This window comes from Musa acuminata, chromosome BXJ3-1 (assembly GCF_036884655.1).
Source record: "Musa acuminata AAA Group cultivar baxijiao chromosome BXJ3-1, Cavendish_Baxijiao_AAA, whole genome shotgun sequence".
Lineage (NCBI taxonomy): Eukaryota > Viridiplantae > Streptophyta > Magnoliopsida > Zingiberales > Musaceae > Musa > Musa acuminata.
This window is the reverse complement of record NC_088349.1, coordinates 14,342,501-14,365,290: the sequence shown is the minus strand read 5'-3', so window position 1 is coordinate 14,365,290 and position 22,790 is coordinate 14,342,501. Positions and strand designations below refer to the sequence as shown.

Sequence of the window (22,790 nt, the reverse complement as noted above, 5' to 3'; positions counted from 1 at the left end):
AAACCTTCGTTCCTAAGATGATCCTGGACATCACTAGTCGGACAAGCCATATTGACTACACCGCCATGGCCTCAGGTTCGCAGAACAGTAACCTTGACAAAGATAGAATCCAGCTTCATTTTGTATTTACAACTTCAGCACATAGTGGCCAATAACTACAACATGGTGTTCTCATGGCAACATGATGTGTTCATGAAGATGCAAGGTTGGCTTGAACCTTATATTAAACACCAATTAGGTTGTCTCACATAAACTAAGCATTCCAACCCAATATTTAAACCTTGTGGCTCCACAGAGGGGCAGCTGAGGCAACTCTAAATGTGCTGGAACCTACTTGCACTCAAGTGTAAAGACTTGGGAGTATATTAAAATGCATGCAACAGCCAGCCAGTGTGATTTGAGGGCACTCCATTCCATGGAAGATTGGTGGGGCTCAGAGGAGGTCACATTGATTGGATCAATTAAAGTGTTGGTGATCTATCAGATTCTTCAGCTAATCCTTCTCCTACACAACTAACTATCTATCTATCTTTGATGCTCCTATGATCACCTATTAAAAGCTACTGCTCTGCACAACCCTATTGTTTGATGAAATGATGCAAATTAATATTCTATGATATTGTGGCATGTGTTCTCTAGTTTCTTCATTGGAGTATTATTATAAATGGGTGGACAACAACATGGTGGCAATGACTGATAGTTGAATGGCTTTGTAGTAGTAGTAGTAGTGAGGAGTAGAGCATTAAACACACAGCCAATGTGTGTTCATCAGAATGTATTGACCTATATATCAAAGTGGGTGGTGGCAGGCAGATCAGCTTGTCAGTCATGCACTGCCCTGAATCAGCCTCCTCCAAGTTGTATTCACCATAAGATTAAAAAGCCATTCTATCTAGAAGATGATTATATAATTTTATCTTTCTAAATAGACAGAAATAGAGAATTGATTTTTGATACATCTTCCATCAAATGTAATCATTAAAAATAAAAATAATTTAAAATTACTCTTTATATTATCATCACATGTCAGCTTTTTTAAGAGTATTAATATCAGTTAATTAAAACATAATTTTCACTATAGTACTAATCAGGCAACAACAGACTACAGTGATTTATATTTGTTAATGTTAACATTAATTGTCAACCCAATGTTGATCTGATTAGGACATACCTTTTAAAATATAAAGATGTCTTTGATTTACAAATTCAGACAAAAATCCCAAACAATGTTGATCTCCCATCTTTAAACTTTATCTAGATGGAGGATCTTGAATTGAATTTCTTTTTTCTTTTATATAGTTGATCCAAACACATAAGGTTCTTACAAGCCTAATACAGGTAGCACACTCAATAAGATCCTTTTGACATAATTAAAATATATAAAAATTACATTATATATATATATATATATAAGAGTGTCAAATATTAACCACTTTATTTTATTTTTTTATTTTTAAAAGGATATAAACTTAGAAATGGTAAGGCTAAGCTTTCGGATATATATATATATATATATAAGTCAAAAAAATGCTAAAGAATCATAATCTCTGGCGGGTTCGGATCCTTTTGGATACAACATACATACCATCATCGACAACGACGGAGATCGCAGCGGCGCACTCGCCTCCCAGAATGCCGACCGTGCGCCCGTCGCTTTCAAGTAAAAGCTCCCCTCTCTCTCTCTCTCTCTCTCTCTCTCGCCTCTCTCCCTTCCTTGTTCTTTCCTGTGGTTGTACTCCGTGAGATAAACGACCGAGAGGATTAATCTATAGCAGCTGATCGGGAGCTCCAACACCGCGGCCCTCTCCCCCCTTCCATCACCTCACATGGCCGCGTTCTTTGGTCCTCCTCAAACCCGTTTTACCTCCCGGTTTTTTTATTAGTTCCCTCACATGCTTGCCTCCTCCTCCTCCTCCTCCTCCCGCCCCCACTTCTCAGATCCCTCCTCGTTCCCCTCCCTCCACCACCCCCCGCCCCCCCTCGCCAAGACCCCAAACCTTCGCAAGAAAGAAAGGGGAGAAACAACATAAAGGAGCAGCCATCTTTCCGGTCTCGAGAACCCATCAACCCCACGGTGTTCTCTTCGCTTCGATTCTGGTTTTCTCTTTTGCTTGCTTTCGATCGGTCTTGATCTTCATGTTTAGGGGCCTAGAAAAGGAAAAGGTGGTTCTTGATCGGACTTCCCCATGCATTCCCGTTTCCTGTTGTCGTCGCGTTGAAAAGCTCTGGTCTTGTGGGTAGCCCGTCAAGAAATCGCCTGATGGATTGTGAATTTATTGTTCTTGAAACCCGTGTTCCTTGGATTTTTCTCGGTTGTTTGTCCATCAACATTCAGTGCTATCCCGCTGAATTTCTTGTTTTGCATGCATAATATGTTCCTCGGTGACGTAAATCTCTGTGATCCTAATTTGTGTAGCTTTTCTGTGCCACCTCTGTTTGGTACTGTAGTAATCGGATGTTCTTTTAGAGACTGTCAGGGGACCCAGCAACAACGTTCGTCCTCATGTACAATTGAAGTCTTGTATCAATAGGAACATCCAATTTCTTAATATGCCACCATCGCTTAATGCTTGTCATTTCTTCCCATGACTGATTAATATGTCATAACATCCTAATATTTGTCTTGATTTAGGTTACTGCTCTGTCTTCCTGCTCATTGTATGGCACCAGATTGCACTTGGAAGTGTGCCAAGAAGAAAGTCCACCTCTTGAACAATCAAAGTAGTTGTTACTTTATTCTATGATATGATAATGGGATGAGGCTCAGAGCTGCTGATTGTTCCAAGCTGCACTTTAGAAGCAAAAAATCTGATGTAGCATTCTTGTTATCGTTGTACTGAATACAATATGGGGGGCGAGATGATTGAAGATGCAGATGCTGAAGTATTGTCTTCCATGTGGCCTGTTGATATTGGAAATGAAGCTAGAAAGCAGTTTAACATTGAGAATCCTGGGATGGGAAGAGATATGCTGAAGGATGTTACCATCAAGGAAGATCCTTCTGTGGTAGATTTTAAGCGCCTCTTGGAACTGACAAATTATAGTGAGAAAGGATCCTCCCAGCTGGCATACCTTGTAAAACACTGGCAATATAAGCATGTAAATACTGCTCGTCTTATCAATGAGGAGCTCGACATTTTAAACAAACAAAGGCAGGAAGTTGAACTCAAGAAACAAGAGATCCTCGAGGAGCATCAATTTGAGGAAGAAAGATATACTGGTTCTAGACGTCAGCTTTCTGTTTTAGATGAAGTATGCGACATATGGGGAAGGGTTCCAAAGAGAAGGAATGATGTTCTTGCTTATAACAAAAAGCTTGACATTGATGCAGAGTATGGTACTGTTATTTACTGGAAGGAACGTGCCATTCAACTTGACAAAATGCTCGAGGCAAGCATCCATAGGGAGCAGACTCTCATGCAAAAGTTGCAGGAAACTATCAAGAATCTTGAAACAAAATCTTCACCAGTCGAGGAGTTGTCTCAGATATTAAAAAGAGCTGATAATTTCTTACACTTTATTCTTCAGACTGCACCTGTTGTTATTGGTCATCAGGTAATTTTTGCACTTATGCCAGATTACTCTCCAAGTGATATCTTAGTTCCTGTTACGATTTATCTGTTTGTCAGAGTTGAGGTATAACTTTCATGCTTGCAAATTGGATCACAACTTTTCTGGTATTTGCTGTTATCTCTTTTTTGATATGATCTTAAAGGTTTACGGTGTTGGTTTATTGTCTTAGGCAAGAAATTAGAAAAATCTGACGACATAAGATCCTTGGTTTGATATCGGCATAGTTCCCTCAATCCGTCGTGTACTGAAAATTTTGTTATATCAAGCAAACAAATCTGAGTCCAGTAAAAATAACAAGTTGTTTTTTGATGGAACACCAACAAACTTATTAATTCTTTTGAATTTAGTGCTGGTGGTGATTCAAAAAATCTGGCATATATGCTCTCAAAAGTTCCTTTTCTTTGTGTTATCCCTGTAAAACACATATTCCTCAACACACCACTCCAAATACATGTCTATGCATACACACTTATTGGATTGTTTATACATGATGATGTTTCTATTTATCAAATTTCAGGAATGACTTCAAAAGTGCATATGCTTATAAACGAAAACCAAATATAAAAAAATAAGGACATGCTACAAACATCAGAGCACAGGGGATATAGACACAATTGTGGGAGTTTAAAGGGGTGCCAATGCAAAATCAATCTTAGCTTAATTTATACTTTTTTTTGTTGGATTCCACCCTTGCAGATGATAAAAGTTAAGGGAGACGGTTGGTGGGCAGCATATTGTTTAGGATCATGGAGCTAGATGAATTTTCAAGTACCATTAATTTGAATATCACTCCAAACTTTGTTGTGTGGCTGCGGTAATAGACAGGATAATGTCTGGTAAAAAATGAATACTTCTTCTGCTTGTTAAACACCTCCACAGTTCTAACAATGCACCAATCATGCAATGAGACATTGGAGTTGCAACTGGATCTTAGTTTATGGACTAGCTTCTTTTAGTTGACTCATTGTTCTTAAATTATACACGCTGTGTTTAGTATCTCCATATAGCATGATTAATTTATAGAATTGCTGATGGCTCATTTTTTTGGCTTCTGCTCATCCTATATTTTAGGTTGAACTGTATTACCCAAATTTTTTTGCCAATCTTGTATGTACTTCATCTCTAGCTCTTGACTCTTGATTTTTTTGCATTCTATGCTACTTGGCTAAACTTAATATTGTATTTCACACTGTTACTATTCTTGAGGTCGGTGGGTCATATTTCAAAAGCTGAATCAAGGCCATTTGATGCACTTCTACCAAGTCACCTTCATCACCTTGTTTTTGCACTTCTTGATACGTTAATTCACATATGGCCTTCTGAAACCTTTTTAGTCACCCCAAGATCTCTTTCCTCACCAGCTTTTCATTTTTTTTTTAATTTATAATAGAAGTTTGTACAATATTTTGTTGCCAAAATATTGCAGATCATCTCCTTGAATTAGTTTTTTGGATCGTCTCCTTGAATTAGTTTTTTGGCCTATTGTTCATGTTCAAAACTTTTTACTTGACACCTCTCTCATCTTGCTAAATTCTTAGCTTACAATCTGTTTCAATTTTAATGGCCAGTTTGGATGGGGTTAACAGAACAGCTTGTAATTTTATAGACACATGGGAACAGAGTTGTTTATTGTGTTATGTGCATATAATTTAAGCTTATGTATGAGCAGGATCCTGTCAATCACATTGTTGGTAAGCCATGTAATCATGATTGCTAGATATATTCAATGTTTTGTAGTTAATTGGGAAAGAAGAAGATACTCTTGATTGGATATCTCAGGCAGATGTTTCATGTTCTAATTTGTAGCATTTCGGTAGTTTGAATATTTGTCATGACATCATGATCTATACTAAATTATGTCATTTGCTAAAATGTCTAGTGTTCATCTCGCGCATTCTCTTACCATTGATAATGATACAGTCAACACAATGTGTTTCATGATAGAACTGTGTCAATGTTGCTGATAGTGTAGTCTTGCTTTCTAAATGTCATAACATTGTTTCTTTTGATAATTCTTGCAAGTAATTTGTAACTGTCAGTTAATTTCAGGACAAGGAGCTGCGATACCGTTTCATCTACAACCATTTTCCAAGTCTTGAAGGGGAGGTAATTTCATTTCCTGTAATTACAGCATTTTCTTTTTTTCTAATAGATTGTAAATGATTTCTTTTTATTGTATCATGCTTTTGGGCTAATGAAACGGTGACTACAAGCTGTCAGTGGAGTAGCAACAATTTATATGCTACCAATATTTGCTTTCTATTATTTGCTTTCAATGAAAATGAATTTTTTACTTAATTTCCTAGGAGTTTTTTTATCCAAATCAATCGAGTGTTTGCTAATCAAATATTAGGTATCTTCAAATAGGAAGACTATTCTTCCATGAGGTCACAAAAAACAGTGGAGGAGAAATTAAATTTCAATTTGAGGGAACATTTATCATTGTGTAATGAGAAACATATCATATATGATACAATGGATAATTTTGAGTTTTCACTGTGCTGAGCAATCAGTAAGTGTGATTGCATCATTAAGATCAACAAGAAGAAAAGAGCAAGATAATCCCAATAAGCTTGCATAATGATGTGAACCTAAATAACAGGGAATTATTCTTTTCCTTATGATTCAAAAAGTTTCATCCCAAAGATCACTATGAGATTGGATGATGATTCTCAGAGGACCTACAACTTAAATGACAGAATCTTGTATACAACTCTGTGGCAAATTTTGTTGGTACTTCTTTCGCCTCATTGAACTTGCTGAAGGTTGGAGGCAATTAATTGGTTATTGTTATTCAGTGTTCATTCCATTTGCACACTCCAACTCCAGACCACTTTGGTTGTAGCTGTGTGTAGTATAAATGAACATTTTAATTACTTTTCTCCAGTCATGTGTTATCCTTTTTTACTGCAGTAAAATTTGAGCTTCTCTTTTGGACACACAATTTTGCTTGACCAAATGAACCTTTTGAAGAAGTAATTGAACAAACAGAGTCTGAGAAAGTTAGCCATACTCCACAAGATGTTGAGTTCCTAGCTATAATTTGTTTAAAATTTAACTATGCTTTAATCATTTTTTTATAACTATTTTATGCTTTACTATGAAGGAAAATCATTTTTTCAGGAGATTATAGGTAAAACTGATGTGGAGATTTTTGATGGAGATGGTGTAAAAGAAATACAGGATTTCAAGAGGGAAGTCCTGGAACGAGGATTGCCTGCTAAGCGAGAGATGACATTTGATACTCCATTATTTGGTGCAAAAACTTTCCTTATTTATGTGGAACCCGTTTTTAGCAAGGAGGGAGAAAAAATTGGTGTAAACTATATGGGAATGGATGTAACTGATCAGGTACTACACTCTTAAACTGAGTACTATTCGTAGACACTGCAACTTCACATAAAATATCACTAAAACACCTAATTATATGCTTTTGGAAAAATTAAATGAAAGTGATGTATTACTTTTCATTGGTAATTGATACAATTTCAAAGCATGTCTATTATGGTTTATAATCAGTGATAAGTGCTCTATTCATCAAAATATGTCTATCCTGTCATGTCATTCATTCTTTGTACAGATAATTGGAAATATTTAACCAATATATTGTTTGATTGCGCTTAGACAACTGTATTACTGTAAGTTAGCAAGAGCCAAGGATTGCATGTGCTCTCTGCTGGTCGATGCTTGCATGAAACTGGTGCAAGTCTCTATATGTGACCCTTGGTTAACTGACCCCATACGTTAATCTACATGATACAAAATTACTGGCATTCCCATTCTGACGAAAATGGAATTCCTGGAAAACTAGTTAAACTATCAACTCCTTGACAAAATAAATGAGAACAGATTTTGCTCTTCCAACAATCTCGTATGTAAGTTCAGATGGAGTTTTATGATGATAGAAGTGGTGGAAGAAGTGTTGCAACCTTAGAAAAACTTAGCAATTTCAGAAATTGTGCTCTGCTGCTGCAATTGCTGCAAGGTTGATGGTAGGACCTAATTGATGCCTTTCCGAGGGAAGGTACCCTTTTTGGATCATGTTCATTTGGTTTTAAACTTGTAAGCCGAGAATTTAATATCTGAACCTAATAAGTGCAATAAATGTGGTCGCTACCAAACTTGTGTCAAACAATCGCTCAAACCCATAGATTCAGGTTATTTAAGTCGAGAAGGCTAGCCCAAAATGTGCATTGGATTCTAATCAAATTTTTTTTCCATATAATTTCTTATGCAACATATTACAATCTAAGTGTGGTTTTCCATCACTACTCTAGTTTTTCCTCTCCCAAATGATGCTTCTTTCTTTCATTATCGGATACAACTTTGGGAAGATAGTTTTCTGCCTGTATTAATTGTGATATTGCACTATGGAAGTTGGATACGTATGTTACTTGAGCATATCATCTTGTACGGCCATGATTAAACAGTTTATATTTCCTAGCTTGTGGGATTTAAATGTCTTAAAAAGGTATAAGATTTAGCTTCAACGTTGACATACCTCTGATTGTGTGTGCATCTGAGTTAAAACTGGATTTTAATGCCAAAGGAATTTTGGTACTTTCAAGTTTCATCACACATTCTTCAATAGCCACATGTTATATGGAATTAAGCATAACATGTTTTGAAAAGATTATTAGTTGTCCAGACTCCAAAAATACTATTATTTTTTCCCTTCCAATCTTTATGCTAATCTTAACTTATCAAATTATGAAGGCTATTGATTTTCTTATATACAGGTGGCGAAAAGGGAGAAAATGGTAAAGTTGCGGGAGGAGATGGCTGTTCAAAAAGCAAAAGAGACAGAACTTAATAGAACAATTCACATTACAGGTTACTTTAATCTACTCGTATATGCACCTTGTGACTTCATTTTATAATGTTCCTTGGAGTCTTATAGAAACCACTTGTTTTTTATCTCTCAGAGGAAACAATGCGTGCCAAACAAATGCTGGCCACCATGTCACACGAGATCAGATCTCCTCTTACTGGTGTTGTAAGTATGGCTGAGATCCTTTCAACAACAAAATTGGATAAAGAACAAAGACACCTGCTGGATGTCATGTTATCCTCTGGAGATCTGGTTTTGCAATTAATAAATGACATACTTGACCTATCCAAGGTTGAATCAGGTGTGCTTTTGAACTTATTGGTTTTCTATGGAACTTGTGCTTATAGAATGTAGGACGATAATTATATTTTCTAGTGCCTACTATTGATTAATGCTCAGATGTCCATAATTTATATTCTTATGTAACATTTTGATGTGCTGAAAATATTTATTTATGGGAACTAAAAGAGCTTAAAAACATTAACCAATTGTGCTAGTGATGCATGCACACTACTGGTGCAAACCTCCATGCCAAAGGAGTTGCCAACACACTGTTGTGTGCTTAGCTTGTGCCATCCTATGTCAGTATGTCACTTGCATGGAGCCAACTGACAAACTTGAAATTCTTGCTTAAGACCATGTTTCTGAAGAGACAGCTAATCAGAGATAGGAACTTGTCAACTACCGTCATAAATGAGTGAAAGTTCGTTTATATGCATTAATTCACTTAAAATTAAACTTTGTATGACATTTTGATCCAGAACATTTTCCTAAAAGCTGGTGTCAAGTTTTAATGTGCCAAGTGGATATGCAGTTAGGACAACGGAGTGGTCTAGCAATGCATTAGGAAGCTAGGTAGCTACTGTAAAGGCCTAATTTCTAGGCACTTCAACATAGTTGGATAGGGACTTGCCAAGAAACCTAGAAGGTTAATTATGATCAAGGTATGTCGTACCGAAGCGTACCGCCCGTATCGGGCGGTACATACCGGTCTGACACGTTACCGGTACGCGGACCGCCCGGTACCACAATAGTGCTACAATATTTTTACTGTAGCACTGCTAAAGTTACCGGTATGCGGACCTCCTGGTACCGCTATATTTTACTGTAGCACTGTAGTAGTGCTACAGTACTATACTATAGCACTACTACAGTATAAAAATATATAAAATTGTTCGGTACACCAGGATGTACCGTTCGGTATGCCCTGATGTACCGTCCGATACACCGGTACCGTACCATACCGAGCTCGGGTCGAAACGCTGGTACGGTACGACACGGCGAACCTTGATTATGATAATTGGAACATTTACCTTTTGATCATAGATTTTATGCAACGAAGGTGTAACTATGAAATATTTATATTCCCAGATTAATCCTCTCTGTTAGAAAGTGTAAAAGTAATAGAACTTATGACAAAGCCAAAACTGTTGGCAAGTGAGATTAGGAAGATATGACAACTTTTCTAAGGGTGCTAAACAAATGATAGACCCACAAAGAAGTAAATTTCTCTTTTGGTGAATAATGCTGTAAACTGATAACAGCTTATTTCAAGAATCCATCATGTTCTTTACTGGATAAAAGCACCTCCGTACAATCATTGCCTACACGGACCAGTTTGAGTTAAATATATTCTGGGCAGAAAAGATATCTCAAATTCTACCTAAATGAATTTGGTATCAATGAAAAAAATTCAACTTTTACCTTTCAGAACTGTCTTCATGTTGAGATTGGAATGAAGATTGCTGTTTAGAGGGCAAGTAATGACACTATACTTAGGTTGTTCCTTTGCTTTATTGGTGTTAAGGGTTTGATTCACTGAAATAGCCTCGTTGCTTGGAACTGTAAGATTGCATATACTGATATTTAATAGACCCCATATCGGCAGGGACTCATGTATAGCACAGCCCTTAGCAAAGACTGCCATTACTGAATATTAGAATTTGTAGAGGTTCTGAGGAGCATATTTGGCCAACTTAGAAATGTCAGAATAATTGCTTCAAATTGTTTTTTTGCCCTCACTTTTTTTCTTTTTTATATTTTGAGAAAGTTATCACATGTTTCCTTCAGGAGCTATGAAGCTGGAGGCTACCAAATTTAGGCCAAGAGAGGTAGTTAGGCATGTCCTCCAGACTGCTGCTGCATCTTTGAAGAAGAATTTGACATTGGAAGGGCATGTAGGAGATGAAGTTCCTGTTGAGGCAAGGGTTTAAATTGTTTAATCAGTATATATGGACAATGTTGATCAATTTGTATTGTCATTTTAGTTGTTTGGTATGCAATAAAACCAAGAAATAAGTCACACATTTACAACTTACAACAACAACTACTCTTTGAAAGCTCTTGTACAGACGAAAATTTTAAAGAGTGATAGTCATAACAGTACTTCAGTCGCAAATTCAGTTAGAAGCAAGTGTGCTGGACAGAAGAGTGGTGTTACCTCTGACCATATAAGGATATATTCCAAAAAGAATCTGTTGATACTAAAATAAGTTGGTTGGGCAGACCACTATTGTTTCTGACCATATAAATATTTATTTTGAGGAACTTGGCGTTATAGTAAATTGGGCAGACAAGTTTGAATTGTTTAAAATAAGCTTGATTATTTTACCTATATTTGACTATTAGTCGTAAGTCAACATCTGAAAGGTTCATGCATTCTGAATGTTAACTTCAACTGGTTATTATCTGTTGTGCTGTGCTGTACAATGTGTAACTCCAGCCTCTTTAGAGTTGCTTTGGTGCACTATATAGCAATATTTTGATTAAATTATTTTGATGATCTTTAGGTTATTGGCGATGTGCTAAGGATTCGGCAAATACTGACCAACTTGATTAGGTAAGAACTTAACAAAGCATGAATTCTTTTGTTTGTTTTCTTTTTTTACTTAACCCAGTTACAAGTCTTGCTTTAAAATTCAACAAACAATTTGAAACAGGAATTATCTTCAGGATATGCCTAATTGCCTATAAGAGATAATTTATTATGCAATTTGAATAGCACATTGATGCATGATATTTCAATGATTTGTTTTCCAAGGATACATTTTATTACTTATTAGGCTTTCACCCTTTGCTCATGGATATACTTATTACATAAAACTCATTGGCATGTCTATGATGTTGAAAGCTAGATCTTGGTTTTCGAGAATCATTCAATATTAATCAATAGTCACCTCTACTTATGAAGTGCAAGAATCATTATTGAAAGTTTGAAACCACCAAAAATTTTAGAATACTTCTCTTATTGTTCAACCATTTTTATGATTCACACTACAATATAATTTCTAATTATCTATTGAAGTATTTTGGATATAAATTCCAACAGGAACTTTTGAATGAGAAGAAAAGCAATTTACCACATCTGTCAAGTTTCATAGGCTTAGATTATTAAAAATAAACAGAGATTTTAATCCATCCAAAATGGGATAGTTGCAAACACCACAAAAGCTTAACTTAGTACAGCTTAAAGATATTATACAAAGGATTTTAAGACAAAAAGCACTACCTGAAATACAGATAAGGATCAAGCTAAAGAAAACCATTGAAAGGATACACTGATAAGAAATTAAAGATATGGTATGAGGAACTAAAGAAATTAAGATTTGATAAAACTTGGGAAAATTAATGACAAATATAGTAGACTGAAGAAAACTCTTCATGGAACAAATGTGAAGGGCTCAAGGACCAGTTAACAAATACTCCTGTATTTGTTTTTGTTTTTCAGCAAAGAAATAAGTTATTTTTTCTACATTGGTAGATCCTGGTTTAAGGCTTGCATGGATTCTTTTTGGCATTTATCCCAATTTAGTGCAGCTTTTCAGATTATTCTTGGTCCACTGTGTCCTTTACTTGTAGCTCTATTTTGAGTTGACTTGCCATATCTTCACACACTGAATTATTGATTAGTTTCCTTGGCATATCACCCATTGGTGCTACTTGCAGTTACTGTTGCCATTCATTATAAATATTGGTAGCAGTTATGGTTATTCTTTTACTTATCGATTGGATGTTGTTCTTTTGAAAACTAACAAACAACATGAATATGCATGCAAAACTAATTTTGCAGCAATGCAATCAAGTTTACACATGAAGGAAAAGTTGGGATAAATCTTGATGTGGTATCTGAAAAGTATCCTGGATTTCGAGAAGAACAGCTGAAGGTTAGATCTGGTGCTTCTGTTTCTCCATTAACAAGACAATCGGCAGATAGTTCGTCAGAAAGACAAAGTTGTAATGATAGAGAAACTTCACATTGTCCTTCATCCCAAGAAAATATTGATGAAAATGGTATCATACTTCAGAGGGCATCACTGATAGACGATGAACAAGATAACCATTCACAGCATGAAAATATTGTTTGGCTACGATGTGATGTATATGACACTGGAATAGGAATACCAGGTGGTTCTCAGTTCTTCAACTCTTGCAGAAAATCACTATGCATGAAATTCATCTTTCAGTGTTTTCTTGTCAACTTCTTTCTGTTTTTAAGCAAATGACACTCTAATCCTTTCTCCTTGGTTTTTTGGTTCTTATTGATCATGACTACCTGTCTGAATTTCTTTTTAACAGAGAAGGCATTACCGTCATTATTCAGAAAGTATATGCAAGCGAGTGCTGATCATGCACGAAAATATGGTGGAACAGGTCTTGGCCTTGCAATCTGCAAACAATTGGTAAGATGTGGTAGATTTTTCTGGTCCTCATAATCATTATGATTCATCATCTTAAGTTATACGTTCCATGAGGAAAAGCATGATAATACTTCAAATATGCGCATCCCTGTGTTGTCTCATGGTGTTGAAGAATTGATCACGATTTATATGTTATTTAAAATTTAAAACTATTTTTGTTCAAGTCTCCTTGTGCTTTTATGCTTATGCATTATCAATCAACATTTTTGAGTAACAACATTTTCATTTATGTGAAATTTTGCCTTAGATTATTTTTTATAAAAAAATTAGAAGATGTTTTCATTACATTAAATTGCGTATATAAAGCTCACACATGGACTCAAACCTGAGACCTATCATTTGTACAACAAACGCACTAACCAACTTAAATGTCTCAACAGAGACGCCTTAGATTATTTTATGTGAGATGTGATAAATAAAGCAGTAATTGCTTATACATTTAGGACCAGAGTCTGCAGCACTGATTCATCTCCCTTAATCAAAATGGCACTACTCTTGACAGCATTTGTTTTCTCTTGATCAATTACAATGATTCAGGATTATAGATCTTGCAGAATTCTTGAAAGTTGAAATTTCACATACTGATGATTAGGTAATATATGGTTTCAGTCAGAAACAAAAATGTTCATGTTGCTCAGTGGTTTGCATTCTGGAAATGTGAGATAAATTTTAAGGTAGATTGATAATTTAGCTAAAAGAATGAATTTATCTAATGTATTTTTTCCTAGCATTTGAGTCATGGCTGTCCTGATCAAAATGATTCTCTTAAAACTGGCACCAATGATTTTGCGTAATGTGTTGAATTCTAAACTGAGACTTTGACAATCACTAGTGGCATTCCAGCGTATCATCTTCCAGAATAGTACATGCTGATGTGTTCCAATGAAGCAAAAACAGCCAAAAGAAATTCTCTGGAAATAGATTCAGGAGGGTGAAACAACAACAACAATCCATGGTATCACAACTGTTTGGGGTTAGCCACATAGATTTGTTCTTATGATCGAGGACAATCATTAGTCAAAACAAAAGCAGACAATTTTTTTAATTTGTTTCTAAGAAAGTGTTTTTAGTTTTCTTCCGGATATTAAGCAATAGCCTCCTTTCCTTGCTCATTTATTTCCCTTAATTTTTTATCTGTAGAAGAAATGCTCAACAACGAATTATTAAATGATTCTGAAGTATACAGATTCATGCTTCCTGGAAGTTTTCCTGGAAAGCCTGTGGCTGACACCTCAGGCCCAACTGGTACCATGAAGCCTTCACTGCTGCTGATTAATATAGTGAAAAAAGTATGCTTTCTTGTCTGTGTGGATTTAGAGTGTAATTTCTCATTCTTGGGAACCATCAGACAAAGACTTTCAAGCTGTTTGTGTATGGAATACATCTGGGAACCATTTACATGTATGAATATTAGGTTGTTCCATATTTTTTTTACTTTTAGCTTATATCCATTTCTGAAGGATATATTAGCCACAGTAGATTGAATTATACGTTAGCTGATACCTGTGCAGATTGGGTGATCCACCCAATACCAGTTCCTTTCCCTTTGATGATATGAAACTTCTGTGAAGCATGAATTCCATGTTCAACAAGTTGACTTGAGATAAAAAAAAAAGAGATGATACAATGTTTGAGTTGTATACATGAAAATCCACATTTGAAGTGGAATGCGAGTCCTTGATATATGTTTTATGTGGTTATATTTATTGCATAGACCCTGTACTCTGTAGTGAAATATGTTTTGCTTTAAAATTTGTCATCTGAAACTTCTTTTCTAGTGTTATGTTCAGTGGATTATTCATGCACTCATCCTGTAAAATTCTTCTTAAATAGGTGGGACTAATGGGAGGTAACCTTACAGTAACAAGCCAGGAGAATCATGGATCAACATTCACATTTATCTTGCCTTTTAAGGTTTTGTTGAAGCAGGACTCTGGTAGTGCTGATGAAATGGACATTTCTGATGGTGAAGCTGTAGCTGATTCTACCAAAGATGAAATTGTTGGATCATTTCTATTTAAGCCACGGAAGTTAATTGATTCTGTGGTTCGCAAGACAAAATTGTACAGGAGTTGCAATTATGGTGCCTTAGGCACTTCAAATCAATTGTCAGAGGAATCTGATTTATTTTCTAGCAACTACGAGTCAAAGAAGAGTGCATCTCCACCTGGTGTTTCTGCAAACTCTGATGCAAGATGTTCAATGGCTGAAGCTGAAGGTCCTGCAGAGCAAAATTGTGATATTAAGGTTTATGGTTTTGGCAATGCGAACAAAAGAGATGAAGAATGTACAGATGCTAAACAAGGATTTACTGTACACAAATTTGATAATTCCAATATGGATCACTGTAGAATCAAAAAGATCGATCAATCAGAATGTGAGAGAATGATGTCAGCTGATGGAGATAATATGGCTATCAGTGACAAGTGCCATCCTACATGTCAAAGCCAAGGGCATGACAAAGAAAATGGAAATGCCCAGTGCTTACCAAATAGCAGGTCACCCAAAATTCTTCTTGTAGAGGACAATAAGATCAATGTAATGGTGGCGCAGACAATGATGAAGCAGTTAGGCCATAAAATAGATGTCGTGAATAATGGACTAGAAGCAATTCGTGCACTTCAGCATTTCCACTATGATCTTATTTTAATGGTAATATTCTGAACATCTGTCTCTTTAAATCCATCGATGAGTTGAGAACTGAAAATTATTTGAAGGATTTTTAGAGAACTTATATTCTGTGAACATTGGAAAGAAGACTATCAGAATTTTTATGGTTAATAGCATACTATTGATGTCTTTGATTGCTTTTTTGCTTCCATTCAGACAACTGAAGGTATAGATAGCTATGATCAACTTGGTGTCTGTAAACAATCAAAATGTTTTGCCCATTTGTGTTAATAATCGTATTACTGTTTAGCATGGTTTTATTTATATTGCATTCGTTTTATTTAACATAATATCACAGCTGTCTGCAAGAAGAAGTTGGCAAAATAAGGATTTCCCTGGAGCCTAAAATCTAGTTGGCTCACAGGAATTCTTAATTTTAGTTTGTTGTTAAGTTTGTGCAACTAGGAAAAATCATCTTAAATGCTATGCACATGAGTTGCCTAAAGGTGGAGATAAGAAGCTTTTCCTTATGGATCTGTGACTTTCTCAGGCATAGATGAGCTAAAAAGCTAATGAGACCTGATCCTTAAATGCTTTGGACAACTCCATTTGCTGTTGGTTCCGCTTGCAAGTTGAACAATTTTATTTTAGTGTCATAGCACCAAAAGTGTACTGCAACTATAAAGAAAAAGGACAGGAGGCTAATAATACATGACCTTGCTAAGAATTGGACTATGGTCATCCAATTCATCCTTGTCAGAAAGAGATGTCAGAAATTTGAAAATGTCGGATAACGTGGTTTTATAAAAGGGAAAATTAGGTTGAACAACCAATTATAGGAATTACCAAAAAGAAAAGATTTGAGAGCAAGACTCAGGGAATGGAGTGATTCATTATTTTTTCCTGGTTTCAGAAAAGATTATAGTGTAAATTTAGATTGTGTCATGAACCGAATTGCTAGTTAATTTGATCTTGATGCATATTATAAATTGTGGCAATTTTAGTCTTTGTTGATCTTATTAATTGTCTAAATCCATTGTGTGATGTTGTACAGGATGTATACATGCCAGTAATGGATGGGCTGCAAGCAACTAGATTAATTCGCTCTTTTGAGGAGCATGGCTGCTGGGATGCTTCTGTAGTTATCGGAGATAAACATGCTACACCTAGGTCAGATCAGTCACCATATTATCCAGCTGCAGGACAATGCAGAAAGCGGATTCCTATTATTGCGGTACATCTTGATTTTTTCCTACTCTACTGTTATTGAACTTCAACATATAACTAAGTGCACTATATTTGGTTTACATTATTGCACACAACATTTCTGATAATAGAGCGTACTGGTGATGGAATATTTCTAAAGGTTTTAGTTATTCAGAATATTGGTCAGAATCCCTTGTAACAAACATATAGTTGTGTTCAGATTCCATGCTTGTGCTATTGAGTTGCAGGAAGTCAAGAGTAGATCATCATGGACAAAAACTTATTTTTGCTTGCTGTCTTCAGGATTAGCTTAATTAAAAATATCAAGAAACTTTTACCTTGTTTTCTCACTGTCTTCGGGATTAGCTTAGATGATGATTATCCTGTGAGTGGTCAGGTTGGCTCAACCTTCAGTATCTACCACGTGGTCAACCAGAGTAAGGTTAACTAGTTCATCTGTTGAAGACTATGATAAAAACTGTTATCCCTTGAGATAACTTAATCTGAGAACTTGAGATTTTTGGGAAGAATAAAACCACGAGCTGTATCAGCACAAAGTTGAGTTTGCGATAAGTGCATGATGACTGATAGCTTGACTAAATAGTATGTTTGTGAGATAAAGTGTGATCGATACCAAGGATTAATGATCACATACTAGCAGTGCAATCTCGGTCCGATACACTTTTTGGGTATACCAACGTGTACCACCCAGTATTACTTGAAAGAAAAAGATAATAATAATACTGATAGGTACTGTACCATGTGGTTCACACTGTGCTGACTGTTATTTTTTAATGTGATGCTTTAATGCATCAAATGACCAAGGACAAATTTAAAAGCCAAATTAGACTTGGCCTTCAGTCAGTATATGACAGTGATAAGCGTAGAAATAAGCAAATAAGTGATGCATCCATCTGTAAGTTAGACATTGGCAGAATTTGCAGGAGGAAGGCAGGAATCAGTAATAGAGGCTGCGGAATTGATGATAACAACAGAATTGGTAGAAGAAGTATGGATCGGTTAGCCAGCATTCATAAAAGCATTTACAAAAAGAGAAAGCACTATGCAGTGGGAATCCTAAGCTAGGAAGGACTACAAATTTTAGGAAGAGTAGGTCAAAAACTACAAACTTGCAAAGAACTGCAACGGCAGAAAGGAGTGATTTTGGCCTACAGATATAAAATATCCAAGTGATTTTGACCTTCAGATATAAGATATCCAATTATTATAAGCATTTTGGAAATTCAAACTTCAGTTGGATATCAGCATGTCAGGCTTGGCTCTTGGAGTTACAGGCTGCACTGAAGGGACAGTGAAACTTCAACCCCCGCTTTCTGAGTAAGAATGTTCTTTGTGATACTAATCAGGATTAGAATACTTTAACACATCATTGTAATGAAGGGAATCCTTGTACATAAGTCACATGTGCTCATTAAGTCTTATTAGTTCAAGTAACATGTGCTTTTAACTGAAGATTTGATCTCACTTTGTCAAATAGTGACATAGAAGTGTCATTTTTATCAGTTTAATCTCATCTTTAAACAGACTAAATTTTTTGTATTGCAAAACGTTAATGCCACTTTTTTTTCATTTTTCTATTAATAATCAATTGTTCCTTAGATCCTGTGGTCTAGCTAATCATTGCAAGCACTCTGTTTAGTGTAATGGGTGAACTAAGTATCTTATGCAAAAATTCAAGAATGCACAATATGAAGATTCATCAGCATTTGATAAATTATGACATCTTTTCGAGGAAAAAAGAGATAGAAGGAAGAGCCAAGCATATGAGTCTCCCGTAAATATGGGTATGGGAAGTATCAAAAACAATTTCTGAGACTTGAATCCTAGTCTCCTAGGTCACAAATAGCAACATTATTATTATATCAAGACTTGTCCTTTGAGGAAGAAAGATATAATACAACAACAAAACCCTAACTCCCAACAAAAAAGAGATAATATTATTTTTAATATAGAAATCAATTTTTCTATATTTTTGTCGAAGTTCAGACTTTGCTTTTACAGCAGTCCAAACTTTGGCAGTCTATCTGTATATACTTTGTGCTCTTTCCACAGGCTTGGAGCATTCAGTTGTGGACAGAGGCAAGGTTTAATTGTGCTCTATCATTTTTGGTATTCTACTGGACCAACATGGTACCCAGTAAACTGTTCGGTGTCATTGAATAAAACAATAAAGATTAAAGATGCAAGGTATTTATTGTATACATATCGAGCTATATGTTTCAATTATTACTTGGTTGGGACTGGCAAAACATCTGTTGGACAGCAGATGACTATGCGTTTTAACTGGAATCTCTATGATGCTCTTGCTTAGCCTCTTCCTAATGTCCTTGTCTATTTGCATCATGAGTCTTGTTCTGAATATAGTTGTGTCATTCAATAAACAATAATTTGACTGTTTTGATGTGGCTGCCAGTAACCTGATCAGGTTCTTCAGCTATAACATGCCGCACATGCATGATTTTTTTGAATATGCATCTTAAGAATGTACAGAATGAGCGATCAAATAAGGAACCTTCATAGCTAACATATTTGCATATTGCAGATGACCGCAAATGCGATAACAGAGAGCGCCGCGGACTGCCTTGCCAGTGGTATGGATTCATTCATATCAAAGCCTGTGACCTTCCAGAATCTGAGACAATGTTTGCAGCAATATCTACCATGTTAAATATTGTAAATGTCTTCTAATAAAACAGAAAAGCATTTTCCTAAATGAAGGCAATTTTGTAAAAAATAAAAAAACGAATGTCATTGTGGTATCTGTTCTCGCCTTTGTTGATCTAATCAACTCCATTGTAAAGGATGTAACCAGTGCAAAGCACTTGCTGAGAGTTAGCCCATAATAGAAATAAATTAATCCTATTGGAAGGATATAATATTGTCCATATTTCTAGTTCAGAGATGAGATTTGCTATTAACTACCGGGTATGAGTATGTGCATGACGCGTCCCTTGCTATCAGAATCTAAATCTGAATGAGAGGTGTTTCTCTGCCGGTATTACTTTGATTTATTGTTCATTATCAACAGTTTAATTTCTGTGGTATTTGGTATTTTGTGCAAGCGATGTTGTCATGCATCCTTTGTTCTATATTTGCCTACATTTCTGGCTCTTTACCTCTTAAATTAAGACAATAGCACATCCTAATCTGCAGCCATCGACACTTATTTCGTGGGCATTTCATTCTGTATGTGTGTGTTTTGGAGATCATCACACAATGTTTGCAGCAGCTAACTCGATTTGGTATTGACTGTTTTATTGGATTTACTCTTCTCTGTTCTGCACATCAAGTCGTCCTTGTTGAGCAAATCAAAAAGGTGTTCATACAATTTGAAGAGAGATGTTAGCTATGTCGCAATACCATATATCACTTCATCATATGTAGTTTTATGTCCATCATCTTCGATGAACAATTCCTGTGTAACGATGCATGATATGTATTACTTGTACACAATAATACGTAAACTACTAAAATATCTCGATAGAGAAAAAAATAATGTATGTTTTTTTGCAAATAATTGTTTGAAATAAATGGCTATCAACAAAAGCGTATGTAAGTTTGTGAAACCATTAATGAATTAAAATGTTTTGCTGAGGAAATTAGGAAGTGAGAACCGCATAGGTAAATAATTTTCAGAATTTTTTCCTCAGAAAAGTTTTTACCCATTTTTTTTAGACCTAAAAAACTTTAACGGGTCAAAAAAAATCTACCAAACTAATTTTTCTTAGGAAATGTATGCTTCAAAAAGGAGAGAGACTAGTGAAAATTTTTTGATCTAAATATAAAATTATGATTGTTTTTTCAAAGAAAAGAAGATACTATTAATATGCAAAAAAAAATTACTTGTTAGGCAGAATTGACCAAAGCTTAGTTTTTAGTTTTCTTGAAATATGATTTGAACCTTATTTGGTGACAAGTCGTTTGGAAAACGATACAAAAGAATAACACATATGTCATACATAATATATGTAAATTTATAATCTATTTCCATGAGGATAAAATGATAAATCAAGAAACAATATTCCTGTAATTATTAATCATGCAAACAATTTTATGATGTTTCCTTCCTTCCTAATTTATAAGATAAATGATAAATTATAACTTAGAAAAATTGATATGTGTTCCCAAAAATATAGAATTCTCCTCGAGTTGTGGACTATAAAATTATCTATCTATCTATCTATCTTTCCCGTATACATGTTTAAAATATAGTACATTTAAAATCCCTGTCATCTAAAGTATGTCGTCACAAACATTTCTCACATACCATTGGAAGGGATTTAGATTTGCTATAAATCATTATAGTTTCAACATGATCCGACTTTATAGTGATACTGGTCAAGCTAAAGCTAACCTAAGCTAAGCTGGGAAGCCATCTTGAGAGCATTCTGCCTGAAGCTTCTTAGTTGCACGCTATTGCAAAGCAATGATGGAGTAGCAATGCAAAAACAAGTAGCTGCTTAAACATTAATCTAATTATATATATTGTATCAAATTTACTTATTCAATGTATCAGGTGGGCACAAAAAATGAACTATTCTGCTTGGGTAGTTCCCTAATATCACCTTTCGAGCTGTATTAGGTACTCCACTCTAATTGTATCAAAGTGTTTTAATTTCATGATAACGTAAGGCATGCTAATTTCATCAGTAGTCAGCGTAGATATACACACACATCTGTTGAAGTTTGTATTTGCTCTCAGTATTCTGCAACTTTATTTTCTGTCTAGCTTTGCATGATAAAACATAACCATTGCCTAAGTATCTCTGATACGATTGTCCCTCTTAGATTCTCGGAAATGTTAATAGAAGATGACCATACAACACCAAGCTTCTATACGCAGCCTTGTCAGTGGATGGATTCAAGTTCTCATATATGGACATGAAAGGACGCAACTGAAACCTTTGTTGCGTGCAACTCTTGGCAACAAACAGATAATTCTAATGTCAGTAGGGTGCCATCTGAGCTTTGTTTCAAGTCTGCTGGTTGCATGTCTTATGATCTTATCTGCACTCACCCATACGTACTAAGAGGCATTCGAAGTGGCACCAGAACTGTTGTTTTGGAGGGAGACAGATACCATCCGACAGGATGTTATTGTGTTTATTTCCTCTTGTCGAGATGTCACAGGAGACTTGCAGCATCTCTCTTGGTGATGATAACTTTAGCTAATTATGTCTGGCCTGGTTCCACATTGATCATTACTTTTTATCTCATCATCATCATCATCATCATAACTTGTCTGTATGTTCCTTTGACTTGGTAATTGTCATCGTAAATTAGTCTCATCTATTGCTGTTTACCTCACCCACCATGTACAGAGGTCCAAAGATAAAGTGATTTGTCAAAACCTATCTATCTACTTGGCTGTACATCTCTACTTCACTAATAATTACACTAATAATGACTCTAATGCTTGTAGCCTTATCAGCTTGAAGTTCCACAAAAGCCAAAGACAATGATGGCATTGTTGGAACTTGATGGGAAATAATTTTTTATTTTATTTTTTTACTGTTCAATGACTTTAGTATTCCATCCCTATCATTTTAATTTCTAAAAATATCCCTATTGAAATAGACATAAATTTCATCAACTTATCATTTAATTATATTTTTTATGAAATCTTTTTTAATCTTTTCCTTCTTTCATTTTCTTATTCTTCTTCTTGTCAGCATAATTAGAGTTTCAAAGATAATTAGTAGGTATGATCGATCGAAGATTAAAATGGGTTGTATAAAATAATGATGATCAAGAGATTGTGAAAAATAAAGATATGATTGACAATTGAGATATTATATTTTATAAAATTATATTTTTTATTTTAATATGATTATATAAATTAAAATATTATC

The 22,790-nt window shown here is 35.3% G+C and overlaps 1 protein-coding gene across 3 annotated transcripts; it reads left to right on the top strand.

Annotated features, from left to right (window-relative positions):
* The first annotated feature begins 1,621 nt into the window (after positions 1 to 1,621).
* On the top strand, positions 1,622 to 19,856 carry LOC135628406 (histidine kinase 5-like). 3 transcript variants are annotated; one of them, XM_065135040.1, is made up of 13 exons: positions 1,622 to 1,660; positions 2,633 to 3,555; positions 5,623 to 5,679; positions 6,697 to 6,924; positions 8,313 to 8,406; positions 8,499 to 8,705; positions 10,475 to 10,605; positions 11,194 to 11,243; positions 12,474 to 12,808; positions 12,980 to 13,083; positions 14,935 to 15,753; positions 16,766 to 16,945; positions 19,481 to 19,856. In XM_065135040.1, exons 2-13 carry the CDS (start codon positions 2,848 to 2,850, stop codon positions 19,604 to 19,606), a joined length of 3,039 nt encoding a protein of 1,012 aa, XP_064991112.1. In that variant the 5' UTR covers positions 1,622 to 1,660; positions 2,633 to 2,847; the 3' UTR covers positions 19,607 to 19,856. The 3 variants fall into 3 exon arrangements, with proteins under 3 accessions (XP_064991112.1, XP_064991110.1, XP_064991111.1); XM_065135038.1 differs by lacking the exon at positions 1,622 to 1,660 and adding an exon at positions 1,738 to 2,074; XM_065135039.1 differs by lacking the exon at positions 1,622 to 1,660 and adding an exon at positions 2,093 to 2,163.
* Positions 19,857 to 22,790: the final 2,934 nt, after the last annotated feature.

Excerpts from the sequence above, each read along its gene's own strand:
- LOC135628406 (XM_065135040.1), top strand. The coding sequence starts at position 2,848 with ATGGGGGGCGAGATGATTGAAGATGCAGATGCTGAAGTATTGTCTTCC. Across the intron at positions 6,925-8,312 it reads GAATGGATGTAACTGATCAG|GTGGCGAAAAGGGAGAAAAT; the intron begins GTACTACACTCT and ends TCTTATATACAG. Across the intron at positions 13,084-14,934 it reads TTGCAATCTGCAAACAATTG|GTGGGACTAATGGGAGGTAA; the intron begins GTAAGATGTGGT and ends CTTCTTAAATAG.